A 19836-nucleotide genomic window follows, 5' to 3' on the forward strand; every position below is an offset into this window, starting at 1 on the left:
TGAATCGTAGAAATATTAATTGTGAAAGTCTTGGCCTATCACCAACTCCTTCTCAAGTCCTGGACAAATGAAAGAAACTTGTCCAATAAGTATGTGAACCACTGCATAAGAGAAGCTTGTATGTTGTGCTACTTGTTGTGGCCACCCCAGGCAAGAAAAGCTTAATTAAAGATGACTTGATTATTATTATTAATGACTAATATGCCATTTATGTTTTCAGTCCAGCTCTCGTCATCAAGCCCCTGGACACTGCAATAGCCACTGCAGCTTCAGCAGGTGGCCATCCCCATTCCACAAACACAGCCGCCCCGCTGATAGAGTTTGATTAGTGTCAACGTCCCACTGAGATCCAAATCACCGCCTCCGAGTGTATTTGGGCACAAAATACACAATAAATAACAACTCATAAATTAGAATGGAAAGTGCCACCTCACTCTCTACACCCGGGGACCTTTGCTCGCTATAACACTGCCTATTAAAGTACACATGTATCGATCGAGTATATCCATCGGCTATAGACTACTGAGACGGATTTGCCCGTACCTTGAACTTTGCCACTGTCCTCCCTATTGATGTGGTGTAAGTCAGAGAAGGAATGCGCGGAATTGAAAAGATGGCCATTGCAGGAGGAGGATGGAAGAGTACAAGTTTTATGAGAGACGAATCAGGGACAGCTAAGGAAGCAAGGGAAGGTGCGGTGAGCAGAGATTGGTGTCAGTGTGGAGGTGATGTATGGCGTTGCGGGTGATGAGACTGAGCGGGCTCCTCTCTCGGCTCCAGTAGTAATGTCCCTCTCCAAAACATCAGTCATATTTAATGGAGAAGAGAAAAGAGAGGAGAGCAGGGGAAAAAGCAGGGGAGCTCGAGGAGTGCATGAGCAATGACAAGCGCGAGAGACATGCCGTAGACGTACCCAGACACTTGAAAATGGTACGTAGAGCCGTGCACTCCACTACTGAGATGCAAACAGGGTTCTCTCTGAGTTAATGGAGTTGAGACATAGGGGCCTGGAGACTGCCGAACGCACTCACTGCTCAGACGGAGAGACAGAGCAACTGGGAGGCATACATGTGGAAATATAAATAGAACAGCAACAAACCAAAGCTGAGTCTAAAAAGAACTACCTTACTTTTCGGGCTATACAGCGCTCCTGAATAAAAGGCGCTCCAACAAAGTTTACAAAGAAACAAGAAATTATACATATACGGGCCACACCTGTTAATAAGTGCCTACGTATTATTGTTTTTTGAAACGGGGGTCTCGTCGTGGTCCGCTGTGGAGTCCACTGCTGAGGCGCAGGGTTAACTAGGCTATTTTCTCAGTGACTATGAGTCGGATTGTAATAAAACACACAGCATTTTAAAATTTAACAAACAGAAAACACATCACATCTGTCCCTAATGTCCCCTCTGTCCTTGATTACTCTGTGTGAGCTGATTTACCTGTGTCTGTATCTTCACATCTGCGTCTGGATTCACTTCCTCTTTAGACTAATTTCTCGGTGAATATGAGTCTGATTGTAATAAAACACACAGCGTTATTGAAGGTTGCAATAAATTGACCACTGTCCTACAGTGTCTCAAATGCTTGCGCTTCCTGCTAGAGGGCCCCCCGGTGGCCATTAGCCAGTCAAAATCTATAAATTAACCACACCGTTTTATGGGCCGCAGGGTTCAAAGAAAAAAGTAGCGGCTTAAAGTCCAAAAAGTACAATAAACAGAATCATAATCAGAATAGGGTTTATTGCCATTTGTCATGAACAAAATTCACAGACATAGGAACTTGTCAGCGCAAACAACAAACCAGATCTTAATCTAGTCGTGAACCAGGTCTAATGCCAGTTGCAAGGTCAACACTTTCAGATACACTCCAGCAACTGTCAGCGTCTTAGTGCTCTCACAGGTAATGAAGTTGGGACATAAGGACCAAAACACTGGAAAAAAGAAAGCTATGCTGGAGGCGTACATGTAAAAACACATGCAAAGGAACATTGAGCACATTTATATTCTGCATTGCTTTTTCTCCTGAAGGCAATATTGTAGCATAAACACAGACATGAAGCACAGCTATGCAGCGGTCAATTCAACAGCAATATGTCAGAGCGTAAAGTACAGTTGATAGAGCTTGTTTACCCGTATAACGCCCACTTTCTGCTCTTCTGAAAATGCATTAGTCCTGTTAAAGGGGAAACTTTTGGATGTGGGATTTTGCAACCTGCTTGTCTCTATGGAGATGTTATTGCTTTGCCTGGAATGTTCAACAGTATCTTGCATATATTTAATTACTACTTATAATTTGTTGTTATATTGTCCTTTTTTCACTGAATTTAGAATGTGGTTGTTTAATTGTATTGTTTAGAAAGCGTATGACCCGTTTATTTAAATTAGTATATTTGTGTTTGTAAATGTTATGTTTTTAATTGTGTGTCTGGATACTGGCCAATGTTACTGTATAATTTGGTGTCTTATAAACCCATGGAGCACTGGCATATGTAGTATATGCAAGAAACAATAATACAATTAATTAATTCATACTACTTACTTTTTACAGCTAAAAATTGTTTGAAATGTGGGCGATGAAAAAGAAAAAAAGGAAAACAATGAATGAATGAATGTGAGCGACAGCATTTCTCCACAGATCTGACCTGTAACTTCCCTTGCTGGTGTCACCTGTTTGTCTCCATGGAGGCAGATACATTTAATGCCATACAGTAGAACATTCCACGCTACAATAAAATCTCCATGGAGACAGGCAGGCATCCGGCTAGTTTGTTGAATCCTGCTCCGTCCTCTTTAGTAAATCCTCTTACTAATCAGAATTCACTGTTTATAAGAAACATTGTCCTAAAACATTCTAGATCTTCTGTGCTGTTTTTAAATCCAAAAATCATCCCCAGGCGCTTTTTTGTCAACTCACAATCATTACAACGGCATGCCTGCATTAGCTTGTCTAAGGCAAGCTAGCATTTGTTTATTTGTTAACATGAGATGCCAAACTAAAGGTAGTCAAGATTTTTTTTTTAAACTAATAAACAATACAAACAGTGCATCATATGTTTCCTTTAACTTCAAGCGTTGGTTTTAATTACTGATAAAGTGTCGCTGACTGACACAACATTGCAACATTGTTTTTGCTCTGTGCAGGTTCAGGGCTCAACGATGGCCAGTGGCACAGCATTCGTCTGGTTGCCAAGGAGAACCTCGCCATGCTGACCATAAACGGAGAGGAGGCTTCGGCAGTGCGCTCTACCTCACCCCTCAGCATCACCACGGGAGGGACCTATCACCTGGGAGGTAAGGGGCTCTCGAAGTAGTACCAGGACAAGCACAAAAGCCCTGTACTTTTCATTCCCAAAAGTGTGTCCCAAACTGCTGTGTTCTTGTTTAACTGCTGCTGCTATGAATAAGTCATGAGAGCTTTTATGTCCGCTGTGCTATCCCGTGGCCCCAAGTTTACAGTCTCACTTTTTTAAGTTCAAAAGGCAGGAGCTAGCTTGAAATTAGCACCGGCGAGCTAAAGGTACAATCTGGTTGAGCGTGGCGTGTATCAGTTGGTTTTTGATTTGTTAAAGGAATGTTGGAAGAGGTGTATCATGGCTAAAAGGTATTTTCAGTGGTTAAATTCTCATTACCAAAGACTCAGAGCCCTATCTCGCATCTCGGAGACTAACTCTGTTCTGGGAATGATACTATCAGAAACCAGATGGGTAAATGGATGCTTGATGCAAAGTAGTTTGTGAGCCAGCGACGGTGGAAAACTGTTAAATAAATTCAGCCATTTAACAGATGTTTCCAGGCTAAGATTGAGTCAGCGTCTATGGTTATTGCTTTCTAAATAAATCGCATTACAATTTCCCTCTACAATCCAACAAACAGAGAGAGAAGTTGTTTTGAAGTACATAAATAAAAGTTGGAATTTTAAATGACTATTGTTCGCTGATGCTACCTGCCGAGCTTTATGGTTTTGATGTATGGAACGCAAATGGAGATCCACGCTTGATCCGTCTGAATCAGGGCGACGCCGGGTTAATGATGCCCGACTCCGCTGTCCGCCGTCTGTGGAAAGACTCGGCGAACCTGAGCTGGCACCTGTGTGAGATTACACTAACTGAGGGAGACAGATCACTGCAGTGGGTCCTCCTCATTCAGCGCCCATCCCTATAACGTCGCTCTCGCGCTCGCACTGTCTCTCTCTGTCCAAAACGAATCCCCTCCATCAACTAAAACCATTTCCCTGGGCCAGTCAATAAGGATCAGAGCAACGCAGAAGACACTTCCAGACTACTTCATTCTGTTGTCCATCTTAATTCACTCCTTAGTGCCAAGTGAAAATCCCTAATGCCTCTTCCACGACTTTTTATTTATGAATCAAATTTGCCTCGTCTTGACGTGCCAAATGCATTTCTAACAAGATGAATACAAAGCTTGTTGTGAAATACAATGATTATAGGAAGCCTCTTTTAGAGAATGACAGAAAATCTACAACATTTCGGGTTTGGGTACTTTAGGATTGCTATCATTACTGTGAAGAAGTGCGTTCCACAAGCAGTCAATAAGTAAATGCATACTACAGGAGCCATCTTAAAGTATTGCCTCTTTTGGAAACTTTCTTCAACTTTCCAATCTCTCGTATCGGTTTTCTACACTTTCCTCCTCTTCTTTCTCGTCTCCATTTTGATCCGATTGATGATTTATTGATCTGTGTAAGCGGAATGGAGAATCGAAAGTGGTAGGTAGGAAATGATCTTGGCAAAGTGTTTAGCTCTTTTACATGTGGACAGAAAGGGTTCAGTTTAGGAAACCACTCATCAATTAAATACGACCAGGATTTAAAGAAAGGTCCATTTTCAGTAGTTACATTGTACAAAGTGACTCTAGGAGAAAGACTTATGATAAATGTGTAGAGTGTTCAAACACCTGCAGACCTTAGTTGGATTACAAAAGTCTATGAGTTACTTTATGGCTCAAACTGGCAGCTAAATTGACCGCTGCTGCTGCTGCTGCTGCTGCTGCTGTTCTTGTAAATTTAGCAAGACATAACTAATGCCAAGAAACACCGAAAAATGTCTTTATACTGAACAATATTTTGAAGGCAATGAAAGACTATTCAGAATAAAGTCAGTTTTTGAACTAGAATTTCCTTCTCTTTTATACTTGTGCATAGAACAGCTGGTGTTTTCATTTAAAATAAAGGCCTAGAGTCTAATTAGAAAGTCGCATTTGGTACAAGATTATGTAAAAAACCTAATCTTGGAGGCATATGTACCATCCCTGCAGTGGAGACTTCTCTGTAGTTCACAGACTTTACAATTTTTCACAAAGAGCAGCAGTTCATTTTTTAACCTTGAATTATTATCTATTTAATCTAAATGTCTAATAGGCGTTTTACAATATGTTCATTTGTACATTCCAGTAGTCCTCATAACATCCAACATTTTTTTCCTGATTCCGCCTTGTCAATGGAGGAGCTAATTCCATGCATGTGCAGGGGTAACAGAATAATATAGTGAGTGTACAAAAGATAGTTTAGCCTATAGCATGCCCTCAATTACTCTATGTGATGGCTCAGTCTGATAAGTCAGAGGGGCCAAGCGCATTAAGCTCCACTCTGCTCCATCAGCAGCTTTATCTATGTAAGTAGAACTGTCCACTGCAGCCAATTAGTGAATATTCAAACGATTTACATGTTTTATCATACAGATTGTTGCTGAAGATGTGAGTCATTCTGCCTTGTTTCTCACTGCCCCAGGGCCTCAAACAACAGAAAATCAACCCGACTAATGACCTCTTTTGGTATAAGGAGTATAAGGGGTTTCTTTTCAAAATGAAATGGATTCTTTGTACTGGAGACACTGAATGAGTCTTTTACTGTTTAAGTTATATTTCTATTGTTGTAGAAAAATAAATATGAACATTTAAAGATTTCATTTCACCAACTTTAGAGTCTACAAATTTGCTTTTCCTTTATTTTTAAAGCTGTTACTTTGCCAAAAATGTTGTACAGTATGTTTACAAGTTATATCTGTGGAGAGGTGAGCCAGCTTACAGTAAGAGTAAGAGTGTTTTTTGTGATAATAAAAACACCTGTAATTTAATAACTGCAAGTTAAATGCCTTACTGTGGAACATTCCAGACAAGACAATAACCATGGAGACAAGCAGTTGTAATAATTATACAGAATGTATATAGTAATACTACTAAACTTAAGTGAATAAATTGTGTTCGTGCTACTATGGCCTGATAAGCAATCTGTGCTGTGTCTTTCTCTTTTAATGTTTTTTAAGGCTTATCTGTTTTGTGGAAAACCTTTATTATTTAACAAGCACAGTTTTATATTGTTTTAACATACATGCTGTAAAGCTCTAAGTCACAGCTTCTACTGGTATGTGTATAATGAAGAATTAAAATCAGTCGGCGTGAGAGAAAATATCCATTCTGTGTAACAGGATTGATCCGAGTGAATGGTCTGCATGTGTTAACGGGCGGTGGGAGGCTCGGTTGCCCTTTAAAAGTAGATGTAATATAATCAGTGGGACAATTTACATCTAGTGGCTTCTGATACTGGTAAAGTCAAGAGTTTACCACCAGGTAGGCAAAGCAACTCACCTATAGCCTATAGAATACAATCAGCTTCATATATTATACCTTAGATGTTGTGCCAGATGACCGGCTAACTAACGAACCGTCTTTAAAGTGCTACCAAACGCTTCTGTTTATATGGACTCCTTTGCCGTTAGCCCCATTTCTAAAACAAAACATACTTACATTTGTATTAAAATGTGTAATATCTATACAATTTCCCCTACCCTGTGTGGCCCTATCTTTATGCTTAAAATTGATTTTATTACTTCTCAGCCGCGGTCTTGTTTTCTCCTCGTCTCTTCTCCCCTGTTTATGGTTTTAGGAGCAACCTCCAAAACCCAAAACCCATTTAACGGAGAGCGCTTCCAAAAATTTAACCCTGAGCTTAAAGAAATTAATAAGTGACTGGCACGAGACATCCACAGATTGGATTTTTCATTCACGCAAACAGGGCATACAGTCACACTGCGCTAGTACAAATAAACAAAAGTTCCCCTAACGAGCAGCAGGGATTAATTAGACTTTGCACAATAAAGCATGTTCAATTTAATAGTTTATTTTGGCTCGCTTCGCTTCATTAGCTATTTTAACTTGATTTGATGATTCAAGAGTCACATTTTAATAGGATACTGTTTTAACCACTTCTTGTTTTTGTTTTTCTTCCACATTGAATTAATTTCACAATTTATTTTATATTATAGGAATGTGTTCAGGATATTAAGAGTACGCTTTGGTTGTAGGAAAGTTTTACATACATATATTGTGAATAAATTAACCCTAACCCAAGGAGTGGACTTGAGAGATCTACATTTATTTGTTTCAGGAAGACAAACAGGGAGATTTATGATTATGATTATCATATAGTTTAAGATTAAAGCCCACCTACCTTTACAATCTACAGGCGGCATTCAGCCTTGGTGCTACATATGCGGGTCCCTCTTGCTCTTAAAGGTTGTGATGAATTAGACATGAGACATTGAGAGGCACATTTATCACACAACAGTGTGGGTTCCCTTGAAGAGAGAGGAGTGTTTTTATGTGGATTTGATGCATGTACTACAGCCGTCGGTGGTACAATGTGTCCGTGACTGTATGCACTGCAATGCCTCTCGTGTTGTCAAGCACCTTTTTGAAGAGCATTTCTTTCCTTTTTGACAGGACATGGTTATGGCACAGGAAGAGAGGAAAGAAGACAACGACTGAAGATTATTCCGATTACATCAGACCCTTTCAGAGATCAACTGAATGTACTGCAGCAATACATGTCTAGGAATTACCATTAGGATACAAATCCTGAATAATTAAGATGGTTTTGGAAGCAGTTGATCAATTGGTTTGGCTTCTTATGTTATGCTGGAAAGTTGATAGCAAAAATAGGCACTAAGAAGTTCATTGCATCCTTAGAAGTAAATTAAATCAATTTAATCAATATAGAACATTTTTATAGGCTATTCTAGTATGTGATAATCAAATCAAGTCATGTTATTCCTTTTATATCGGTTTAAAATACCTGAGGCGTCCAAACTGTTCACATGTGTCGCTAAACCTGTGTGAAATGGTTAAGGAGCACACTGCACTATTTGTGAGGAGAGCTGTGATGGTGAGCCAGGACTACTGCAGGAGATTCACCACATATTCAACCTTTGCATTGTGCCATTCGTTTGCCAGTATTGGACACGGAATAATGTTGTCAAATGCATGCAGAAAAGCTGTTAATAAGGCTGCATAAATGTTGTTTGTTTTGACATTTCTTAACTCTAAAAACTACTGCATGCTGTCACATTCCAACAAAACAAAGAAAAATCAATTATACTACATGTCAAAATAAATGACAAAAGGTTAACAAATTTGATGACTATAATTGATTTCTCGACTATAAAATTGTCTCAATGTCTTAAACTTAAGCGCATGGATCTATCATAACATAGTTCCCTCAGTGTACGGGGCAAAATGAAGACGGAGAAAGACTGTTCGAGCTGACGCAGAAGTGGACAGAAATCTACGGGAGACGAGAGATGCGATACGCTTCCGCCTGCGTTCTCAAATCGCCGAAAAATCGTCCATTGCGCCTTTAATGAGAAACTTGTAAATTAAGTTTTTTTAAAAATCTGAGTTCATTATACTTCCAGAATACACCTGCTATCTGAAGATAATAACAATAACGTCATCAGCATTTGAAACCCCACAAACGGCAAATATAGTGCTAGATGCTGCACACACTTTGTGCACAGCTTCCATCACTTCTGTCCTCTCCATTTCCCCTGATCATTAGATACACTGAGAAAGCAGCTGCATTTTCCGTGCATCCTCTTCCGTAGTTTCCACTGGACAGAGACGCGTGCCAGGGAGCTACAGCGCCTTGTCCCATCCCTCTCCTCTGCAGCTCGATCCCATGTGCAGACAGCAGACAGGTGTACGCCAGGACAGGCAGATGGCACAGATGACAGGAGCAACTTCTCGGGAGAAAATGGAAATCAGAGCAGCTAAAGCACAGGCACATTTTAGTTATCCATTCCCCTCTCTTTGGCTGGTGTGTCACGCAGACATATAAACTACAGCTATGTCCTCCACACACACACAGACACAGACACACACACAGACACACACACACGGGCTGCGCATATGCCCTCTGTAATAAGCCTCTTTGATAGTTTAGCCTTGGGGTTGATCGCCACGCGGCAGCTTGTGACAGCTTATAACATCCACATGATGGAGATGTCACTGAGCAGTAGTGTTTTATGGCAGACTTGCTCGCTTGAGGCAAAGATTGAATTCCAAAGGCCTGTGCTGTACATCCTATAGCGCATGTGTGCCCTTCTATACAGAGTTTGACCATATTTTGTATATCGCTTTATTGTACTGTACTTGTGCTTGCCGTGTTAAAGGTCTAGTGCAGACTCATTCATATTCCTTAGAGGATATTAGCAGCAATTTATATCACCACTACTCCCTCTTTGTTTACTATTGTGCAATGTACGCAGCATAAAAAGCAATCCACTGTGACCTTTTAAAAGTGTACCAGCCCTGCATTTATAACAGTATTATGCAAAAGTGCTTTGGAAGTTCAGAACTCCCCCGGGGCCTCATAGTATAATACAATGGTTGAAATATACTTGATGCTGGTTTGATCTCAAACAGCCAATCTTTTAGTTCAGAGATAAATGCTAAGTCAATTGTGAGTTTATATATAACTAAATATTGACTGGTATCTTTTACCACATATTGTAATAATATTAAATTAACAACAATAATATGCAACTAAGCACTTTTTTTTAAGAAGGAAAAAAGAGATACATAAAAAATAATAAGAATGACAAAAAAAGGGTGAAAAAATGTATGATTTTACCATTGATTGTTATAGAGTGCCAGTACATTTTCACATTTTCATAAAGTAGAGATGAACTACCTTCTTAAGGCCTGTTCTGTCCTTATCTTGACCCTGTTAGTCAAGGCCCGGTGCTGTGAATGGCCCATTGCCTCTTGTAGCTCATAAAGGTGCATATAGTAAACCGTATGCCCTCTGTGCATTGTTGTGGCCTTAAGTCTTTGCTGAAGGCTAATGGACCTCATGGATCAGCTCTAAAACACACGGCTGTAAAGAGCTACACTGACGCAGCATCGCTCTGCTCTGTTGTGCCTTATCAAGGCTGATGTCGTTGTTAACTTTGATATCTGCTTCTGCTGATAATGCTTTTTTCAAGCTGGACGAGCAAACCTCTGCGTAGTTGCATAAGTGAAAAAATTTCTCTTTTAACTAACAATTTCAAGTGTACTTTCAGGGTACTTTTTCTAATCAAAACTTAAACTTCCTTGTCCCAAAAAAAAAAAAATGTGTCCACCTGGATTCAACTAAGCAAAATTCTGCTAGATAACTGCTGCATGGGTGATGATCTTTCAGCTACAACACGGTATTTAAAGCCAGCTGATGCAGTGAGTGGCTTCTCATTTCTGAAACAACCAAGTGGAAAGACAAATCTCATGGTCACGGAAACGAAACGATGTCAGTATGTTTGAGAAGGGTCAAATCGCTGACGTCTAAGGAGAAGCAGAAACTAATCTACTAAAGATTTTAGAATCTTTGGATCGTGCTGGAGAAGGAAGACACATTGTATTTTACTTACAAGTCAACTATATACCTTTTCCACTGGAGGTTCTGCCACCTGCTTGTGGGGATATTATTGCTTTCCTGGAATGTTTCATAGACCATCATTAAACTTGTATAAACTTCACATCTATTAAATTAGTTTTTATTGCTCAAAAACCCTTAAAAAGCATTCTTACTGTGCTTGTGATCTCTTTTCCACTGATCCAAACTGTAATTTTGCTGCCTGGTGGTGTCTCCTGCTTGTTTCCATGGAAAAATACACATTTAATGCCATACTGGGGTACATTCCAGACAAAGCAATAACATCTCCATGGACATAATAAGGTGGCAGAGCCTCCACATTCACATAGAGCACCTTCCTTTTTCACCTCTGCCATTTTTGTACCTTTACAAACCTCCTGGTCTCATTGTCACTGTTCTTTTCTTCTTCTTTCAGGGTATTTTCTTCAAACTCTGTTCCCGCCCACTCAGAGGTCCTTTCAGGGATGTATGCAGGCCATTTTAGTGGATGACCAGCCGGCCGATTTGCATGCAGTGGAAAGAGGCACCGTGGGGGCTTTCGAGAACATCAGCCTGGATATGTGCGCAATCATTGACAGGTAAAATCAATACAAACCTGCACGGTCAGGTTAACAAACATGGATCTTCCTCATCTTCAACGACCATAAACCAGATTGCATTTGCTCGTGTGAACAAATGAACATCGTAAATCAATGGCTCTATATTCGCAATAGTGTTCGAATTCTTATCCAAGATTTATAATACCGTGTATTTCTGCACACAATCTGCAAGAGCAAATGGGTTACGTTTGTGTCGTGCTGATAAATGAATGAAACTTAAAAGGGCAAGTCGGTGTCAGAGATTGTGAAAAACTGCATTAGTTATCTGCGGTTTATCCAGGAAAGTATTGCACTTAAATCAAAACTCATATCTGGGTCGTGAACCTTTTGTGATACGACTTGACCGTATCCAGTCTCAGCCTGTTGGAAATTCATAAACATAAAAACTAAAAACGTTGGTGACTTGTTGTTTTATTGAATCACATTTGTTCAAGTATATCTTAAGTACCGTATTTTCTAGACTATAAATCGCACCTTTTTTCATAGTTTTGCCCGGGATGCAACTCCTACTTATATTTATACTTATGTACTTATACTTATATTTATACTCCGGAGCAACTTATATGTGATATTATTTGTTTTGTTTTTTTATAGTTTTGCCCAGGATGCGACTCCTACTTATATTTATACTTATGTACTTATACTTATATTTATACTCCGGAGCAACTTATATGTGATATTATTTGTTATTTTCACACTTGCAACCACATTTTATACTCCAGTGCAACTTATATATGTTTTTTTCTTCTCTATTATGCATTTTTGGGTCGGAAAGTACGGTATATAGTGACTTGCCAAACTTGCTCACATTCTCAGGGTTACCGATTGTTCCTACACTTCTGACTTTGAAAAGTAACGTCAGCACTTGTTGTCATTATTCAGATAACTTTCAGGTGCCATGACGATGATATGTCCTCCTATGCCCGATCAATATATCCTAGACAAGTATTAATGGTTCTATGTATACATCTTGTGGTAAGCATTATTTAAAGCCATGATTAAGACACGACCTTGCACTCATTACAGCTTCCTCTTCCTCGAATCGAACAATTGGTTTTCTGGTCAGTTTAATTTAACCTTACACAAATCTGGACAAATGTGTAAATAAATAGAACACAGTGGCATTTCTTTATAAAGTGTAGATTCAAACTGTATGTTATCTATTCAGTGCAGTTGTGAATAATGAACGTATCATTTCTGGAGAGTTTTTGAAATTGGTCGGTTTCAAGAGCTATAACCGAATTTTTCAAAGCTACATTAGTTTTTGTGGCTTTTTGTAATTATTGGAATTGCCTGCAGCCTTCTGTTATCATTTGTGTTGCTTTGCTAGTGTGAGGTAATGTACTATGAAATTATTATTATTGTAGATTGCCATGCATTAGCTTTGCACGCTAATGACTCCTGTTGGAAGCTTTTGTCAAGGTCCGCCGCTGCCTATAGCGCTTCCCCATTGTTCATGTTTGCCGTATTGCCAATCTCAATTACTTTTAAATGTTGTGTATCCGCGGCGCAGTGGCTAAGGTGGGGCCGTGGCCTGGACTGCCACGGGAAGACGAATGTGCACACTGTTACCGTCCAACTAATCAGAATGTCTTTGAAGGCCAATATCCCTGTCTGACCCGCTTTTGATCAATGCGGCTGCACAGTGGGACGCTGCAGTGGTCGAAGGTGGAGGAGGTTAGGCACACATCATCTGAAACTTACCACTTGCATGCAAATAACTTTAGGACTTTCACGTCTTAAGGGTATCCAGCCGATCGCAATGATACATGAAAGCAAATTTAAAAGCGCTCCCGTCCGGTAATTGATTTTTCTTTCTTCGCGCACAAAAGCAAGCGCAAGAAGTCTGTGTCCTTTAGCGCGCGCCGTGTGATCTGGTGTGATTGCAGGCGCTCATCAATTGCTTCCTATTGTAAAAACACAATACCTTTTCTCTGGCCCTTGTTACCTTTCTGAAGCTATAGGACATTTTGACATTTGAATACAATACAGTTCTTTAATTGAATTGATTTCCTATTTTCGAAATGTTGCTTCTTATTATCTTGAGTACGTTGCTGTTTTGTTTCTTGTTGTGAAGACCACTCTAACAAGACCAAATGGAAATGTTTTATTCCTTTGCTATCGTTCAAAATCTACAGTCGCATTAATTTGACCAATGATTTAGGAGGAGTTGGATTCTTTCCTGACACAACCGCTTGGAAGTGATACAAAAAGCACATTTTGTGATGTCTTGTGTCTGGAGTATGTGGATGAACTAACCATTCGCATTGTACGATACAATTTAAACTCAATTTCGAGAGTAAGAAAAATGCTCAATACACCACGATAATAAAGTACATTATTTTTTATACATACATTATTAAGTTTTGTTATAGATACTAAAGACCATTTAAGACCATTCTAAAACTTTTCAGGAAAGATCCAACTTAGTCCTATTTATTAAACTGAAAAATGTCATGTCCAAATGAGTTTGTACTTTTGGAACAAATTTGAGTATTCACACTTTTGACAGCCGTATGGGCAACATGGTGACACAGCATTTCAGCCTCTTTCTGTGGCATGTTCCCTCACAACTTTTTTAAATATATATACCTTCATTTAAATGTGACCTGTGAAGGCTTTGTTTCATGTTGTTGGACCTGAACCAGGGTGAGGCAGAGAAGCTTTAATGCATTCAGTTTCAGTTTCAGCACATTCGGTAATCCTGACACCTCCACAGCCCCTCTAGACTCATACCATCTTTGGTTTTCGAACAGTTCTACATAACTTGTCTCAATGTGCATCCACCAAGTCTATTTTAGCCAATTACTATTACGACTAACACATCTTTGAGACGTACAAAGAAGTGTTAGAAGTAGAGCCTTAGGATTCAGGAGGGAAAGAAAACAACAAAGCTTTCTTGTATTTTGTATTGCGTAGGTTTGTGGCATTGTGAGAAAGTCAGTCCCAATCTTTCAGCCATATTTGTTAGTGAATACAATGCAATGTAATTTCCTCCCTTTGTAGGTGTATGCCAAATCACTGTGAGCATGGTGGCGGGTGCAGACAAACGTGGGACAGTTTCAGTTGTAGCTGCGACGGGACGGGGTACACCGGAGCCACCTGCCACACTTGTAAGTATCATGTCCAAAAAACACTGCTCTCTCTACATACACATTTTAGTCTTTTTTGGTCCTTTGGCTCTTTCCCTTCACGTTTGAGTTATTACACTGTTTCTGCCGCTGTCACAATTCTCAGTGGAGGGACAGATGAACTTTTGAATTGCTCGGAAACCCGGGGCCGTCCATCTGCTTTGTGTGTTTTTAGTTTGAGAAACTGGCAAAAGCTCCAGTGCACAGTGTCAAGAAGCAGGAGGAAGCAGATTTTTTACTTCAGATAGCCGCCATGCAGTCCCAAATGTCACAAAAACTAGGTTCTTTTAAATCACGTGCACATAATATAAAGTAAAATATGAATAGCATAAAGTAAAATGCCAGCTTGTAGTCATTAATTGTGTAGTTAATACAAACAAACTACAGACAAATACAAACTTAACATTATAACCTCCCAATGATACAATAAAGAAGCTCCTCTACTTGTGTGGAAGAAAAACACTATTTATGGCCAATGCCTAGTATGAACTTTTAGACTTTAGACTTGTATCTGTGTCTGTATCTTTTGTTTAGATTTTGATACAAAGTTTATCTGTAGAAATATAAGTGTAAACTTATTTTCCCTCTGAAGTTACAATTGCAAAAGTATTTTTCTAACCATTTGTTAGTGGTTGTCAAACTGTGGAAACAATGGTTTGTGGCCTCTCCCTGGTGGTACGCGGTCCAGCTTTGTTTCATTTTCAGAGGAATAGTTGGAAAGACAACAAAACACAATTTTAGCCTTCTTATCTTTTGGCCTCTTTTGCGTTAGTTCTTATTGAACTGTTTGTCCCTAGCAAGGAACACAACCTGATAATGGTGAATATGAATGTATTATGTATGAAAGGTAGAAGGAATGAGAAGTAAACGGGAGGGCGGGAAGGATAAACTAGAAGACAAAGAGGAAAGGCGCTGTTGGTATAATTAGGACCAAAAGAAAGAAGAAAGAAGTGCGCATGAGGTGTGCTTCTAATCTCAACCCTATAACTAACTAATCTTCATTAATTCAGTCATATTTGATACATGGTTTAATCTGTTAACAATTTGTAATGATCCACATTGTTTTTGATTTATCCAATTAATTTACAGACATATTTTTTTTTGTATGTTTAAGCAATACAAGAAATGTGTTTTTGGTTTGTGTTATAAGTTTTGTATAGTACATGAATCAACCTATTTTGTATTTAGAGACACATTTCCTGACCTGGTGTCTCAGCCCCATACATTTGAACTCAGACAAATCTCCCAATTTCCTGGAGTTTAGTGCTGCTCCTCTGAAAGTAGCTGTGCAGGGTCAGTCTCACCAAACACAGTTTCCTTGAAGAACGTGCTTTCACAGCTAGTAACTCCATCACAAAAATCGAATGAGCCAGGCAACACAAGACTGAAAAAGCCCTGTAATCAAGCTGTCCCCGGATACAATGAAAAAGAATAGTAAAGTTTAAGGGAAAACAATAAAAAGAGCAAAATCAAAGGATGGGATGAAAACAAAGGAAGATGGCTACCAGGGGAGTGGAGGGGATTTTTTTTAGACCAGTTTAAAGCTTCATTGATTTCTGCTTGATCAAAACAGTCACACACATTTCTCTTTTCAAGTACCGCTTCTTTCTGTATGTGAGCACTTAAGGTCAGGGGTTTACGTCAGCCATGTGCAGTCCATTCAATGCTGTGCAGAAAGGACTCCAACATAAAAAGCACTGCATTTTTATATAACGTTGGCTTTACATTACATACTTTTAAATGAACATGAAAAAAGTGCATGAAATGTTATTGTTGGGCTATGGTGCTCCTGCCTCTTGGCCAGGACACTCACACACATTTTTTTAAATAAATAAATAAAAACATTGCTCTGGGAGTAGTGTTACAGACGTATTTTCACTATATTTCAAAATAGGTCTTGACTTAAAATGCAGCCAGCATTTTTCAACCACATAGTGTATATTCTGTACTTTTGGCCCCTAAGCTAAAGCAACCTGCAGACGTATAGATCAAAGCAGCACTACTTTAACACACATTTTGGAACACATTTGGTTAGAAATGATAAAAACATGGGGAAAGAAATCAACATACTATGTGTCACAAATGGGTTTTAGGATAGTAATAAACCTGTTTTTTTCATTCCACAATTCGTCTGAGCCACTGGGCATAAGGGTACAATATCAAGTTGTGTAATATGTGTTTTTTTCATATCTTGTCACAGCCCTATGTTATAATTGAAATGGCCATTCATGTCCACTGTTGTTGAAAGATGGCAAACAGGTAGAATCTTTCACCATTGTTTTGTCTGTGTAAATGTTCTTCTTTTCTTGGGTTTCAGGCAAATTATTACATATTTAACAGATTTTTCAGAACTTTTCCCCATTAAAATTGTACAATATTTTTATATGAACTTCTTAATTGCTATAGCTTGAAACGCATGAATATATGACATGTTTTCCTCTGCTTATTGCCTGTCCGCTTACAGCCATCTACGAGCCGTCCTGTGAAGCCTATAAGCACCTGGGCAGTTCCTCTGATACGTACTGGATCGACCCCGATGGCAGCGGCCCCCTCAGCCCCTTCAAAGTCAACTGTAACATGACAGGTGGGGGCCAGCCTCTGTATTTGTGTGGGGAGGTGAACGGCTTATTGACCACTTGAGGAGGGAAAATGCAGCTGTCCTCCTCTCTCTTAACCTCAGACACCAGCACTTTTGACAAGATATACCGGTACCTGTCGTTTCTATGACAACGTGGACACAGGGTCGCACTGACAAGTCAGGAGTACAATATGGAGAATTTCTCTGCTTCAGTTAGGTGAAGAGAGTTCAAGTCATGGTCTTTCCAGTAAATCGACAATAATAGTATGTACAGATTTTTTATTTCTGTGATGCCTTTGAACTGAGAATTAAAGTGCACACTACTGCAATATGCAGAGGTGGTAAGGTTAGAAAAAAGTACTTCATACAGCTAACACTGTACTGTTACTGTTCCAGACAGAAGTAATTTAAGTTATATAGTCATTTTTTATACCTGGTTAAATTGGATTAAATTGAAGCACAAGTCAATTCCTTGATGGAATGACTGAACAGAACACTTCTTGTTTTTTAACTAGGCACACCAGGGGGGCTGTGTGACTTTTAAAAACACCCAATGATAATACTTGAGAATCCAAATATCACTCATGAATATTGTCACACCCATTCGTCGGCACATGCTGGTGTGAAGCTGCATTGACACACACGTGCACACACACACACACACACACACACAGACACTCGCTGACTGGAGTAAGTGGGTTGGAACAGGGGGGCACGCAGGCATAGCAAAGGCGACACCTTTAATGAAATGTCAGTGCACTCCGCTGGCTGTCCCCTTTAGTCACGCTGAATAGCACTCTCTCACACACCTGAAGCAGAGGAGCAGCTTTTTTCTCTTCTGTCTATACCTCAGAGGCCACCACACACCCTGTCTGAGTGTGTGAATGACTGCTGCATGTCATAACACCACAACGTGTCTGTTCAGCCCTGGTTTCTGTGTTAAGCTGAAATTCATATTACACAGAAATCCAGTGGCGTGACCGGCAAACGTACTCTTGTACCTGCACTAATCTTTTTTTTTTATTTATGTTTTATTTTTTACTACTTAGGTACATTGACTACACTGAATCTATTTAGTTCAGTCCATTCTAAATCCAGTTTTAACAAGTCATTGAAAACTGTGTAGCATAAAACGTGACTATTTATTAAATTACGGGTGTTTTTATTGCTCAGAAATTATACCGTGAAAAAAGGAATCCTCACTGTGACTGTGCTCACCTCTTCTGACCTCTGAACGATGACTTGACCTGGTGGTGTCACTTTTGTGTCTCCATGGAGGCATATGTTTCATGCCAACACTTCTGGCAAAGCAATAACTTCTCCATGGAGACTAGCAGCAAGATTTACACGGTCCAACTTTAATTTATACACAAATACACTACACTAATTGACAACTTATAAATATTAATAACTAGACACGGGACAGTTTTCCCTGGTTAAAATAAGCCAAAGTGTTGTCCTTGTTTTGTCTTGGCGGTGCAAAGTTCAGTCCTAATCATTATTGGGTCTAACTTTATCTTCAACCACTTTAATAGACGAACTGACCAATCACATACAAGACATTAGCAGTATTTTTTGTAATTCCAATATTAAAACTCTTTTTTCTTTTTTGCAGAAGAAAATGTGTGGACGACCGTCATGAACCACTTGCCTCCCAGAACTGCAGTGACAGGCTCCAGTCGAGAGAAGCGCACAGTTTTACAGGTGAACTACAGTGCCACTATAGACCAGGTAAGAGCTCACACACCACAAACCACAAACCAACTCATCTTTACATATTCTGTTGAGTTTAAACATTTGTATGCAGGTTTTATTTATTTGTGTAATTTAACACTTTTGATTTGATAATAATGCTATAATAAATGTAGCCTCTTCAATCACATGATCTAATAAGTAAATTAATTATTATGATATTTTAATGCTTTCTACGTTGCTATACGTTGTCTTATCTTATTTCATCTTTATCTTTTTTCATTTTTACCGTGAATGCTTTTGTAGTTATCTCTCATTTAAAATCCCACTGTGTCAATTTTACAATATTCAGTGCACTTAAACCAACATTTACTTGTGATGTGTGACACGATAGAGCGTCACTAAGTATACGTCCTTTTATAATTAACATGGTTGGCTTAGTTTATTGTCCACACATTGTGAAAAAAAGAATTAACAGCAACGTTATCACTCTCTGTTTCGACGTTCAGCTCGCTAATGTATCCCGCACATGAAATTGACCTGTCCGTCTGAATAAGATAAAGTGAGGAATCATAATGGTGTTGCTTGCTTTGTGTTTTGCAGATGACAGCCATCACCACCAGCGCAGAATTCTGTGAACAGAGCATCGCCTACAGCTGCCGCACGTCCAGACTGCTCAACACTCCAGGTACAGGCTCACAGTGGCTAATACACTTCCTGTGGCACTTAAATGAAGGTTCACAGGAAGAGCAGTATGTTTTGGTGCTTTTCGGAGTTACAAACCATGCAAACTTTTGGACTGACGCCTGAATTTGAAGTGAATGTTATTAGATACGAGCTGTGTAGACATACTAATTCAAGCATTGGATTTTTGTTATATCTGTCAGCATGTTGGCGCTGTTTGATATGTCAACATGGCATTAAATCATTCAAATCAAATGATAATGAGACTTGTGATCCTCTGACGATCTGGAGAGTTAGTTAAATTGTGGTTATGTCTTGATTTAGTTCTTTAAAGCAGCTCTATGCTTGAACACATAAAAATGTTACATATTAGGGCTGCACATAATCGGAAAAGGATGTTAATTAATTCCATATATTATTTTGATATTTAAAAGTATATTCAATC

General features: G+C 39.3%; 1 protein-coding gene across 2 annotated transcripts in view; it reads left to right on the plus strand.

Moving 5' to 3' along the window:
• Positions 1–19836, plus strand: part of cntnap2a (contactin associated protein 2a) — a 315624-nt gene that overhangs the window by 178235 nt on the left and 117553 nt on the right. For both annotated transcript variants that reach the window (XM_072450653.1, XM_072450654.1), the window contains exons 10-15: positions 3144–3293; positions 11123–11285; positions 14313–14419; positions 16902–17021; positions 18631–18746; positions 19311–19395. In XM_072450653.1, the coding sequence (XP_072306754.1) occupies positions 3144–3293; positions 11123–11285; positions 14313–14419; positions 16902–17021; positions 18631–18746; positions 19311–19395 (741 nt within the window). The remainder of the gene's footprint in view (positions 1–3143; positions 3294–11122; positions 11286–14312; positions 14420–16901; positions 17022–18630; positions 18747–19310; positions 19396–19836) is intronic.

This window comes from Eucyclogobius newberryi, unplaced genomic scaffold (assembly GCF_026437365.1).
Source record: "Eucyclogobius newberryi isolate DKJ021-1_F unplaced genomic scaffold, fEucNew1.0.hap1 SCAF_18, whole genome shotgun sequence".
In the NCBI taxonomy this organism is placed as follows: domain Eukaryota; kingdom Metazoa; phylum Chordata; class Actinopteri; order Gobiiformes; family Gobiidae; genus Eucyclogobius; species Eucyclogobius newberryi.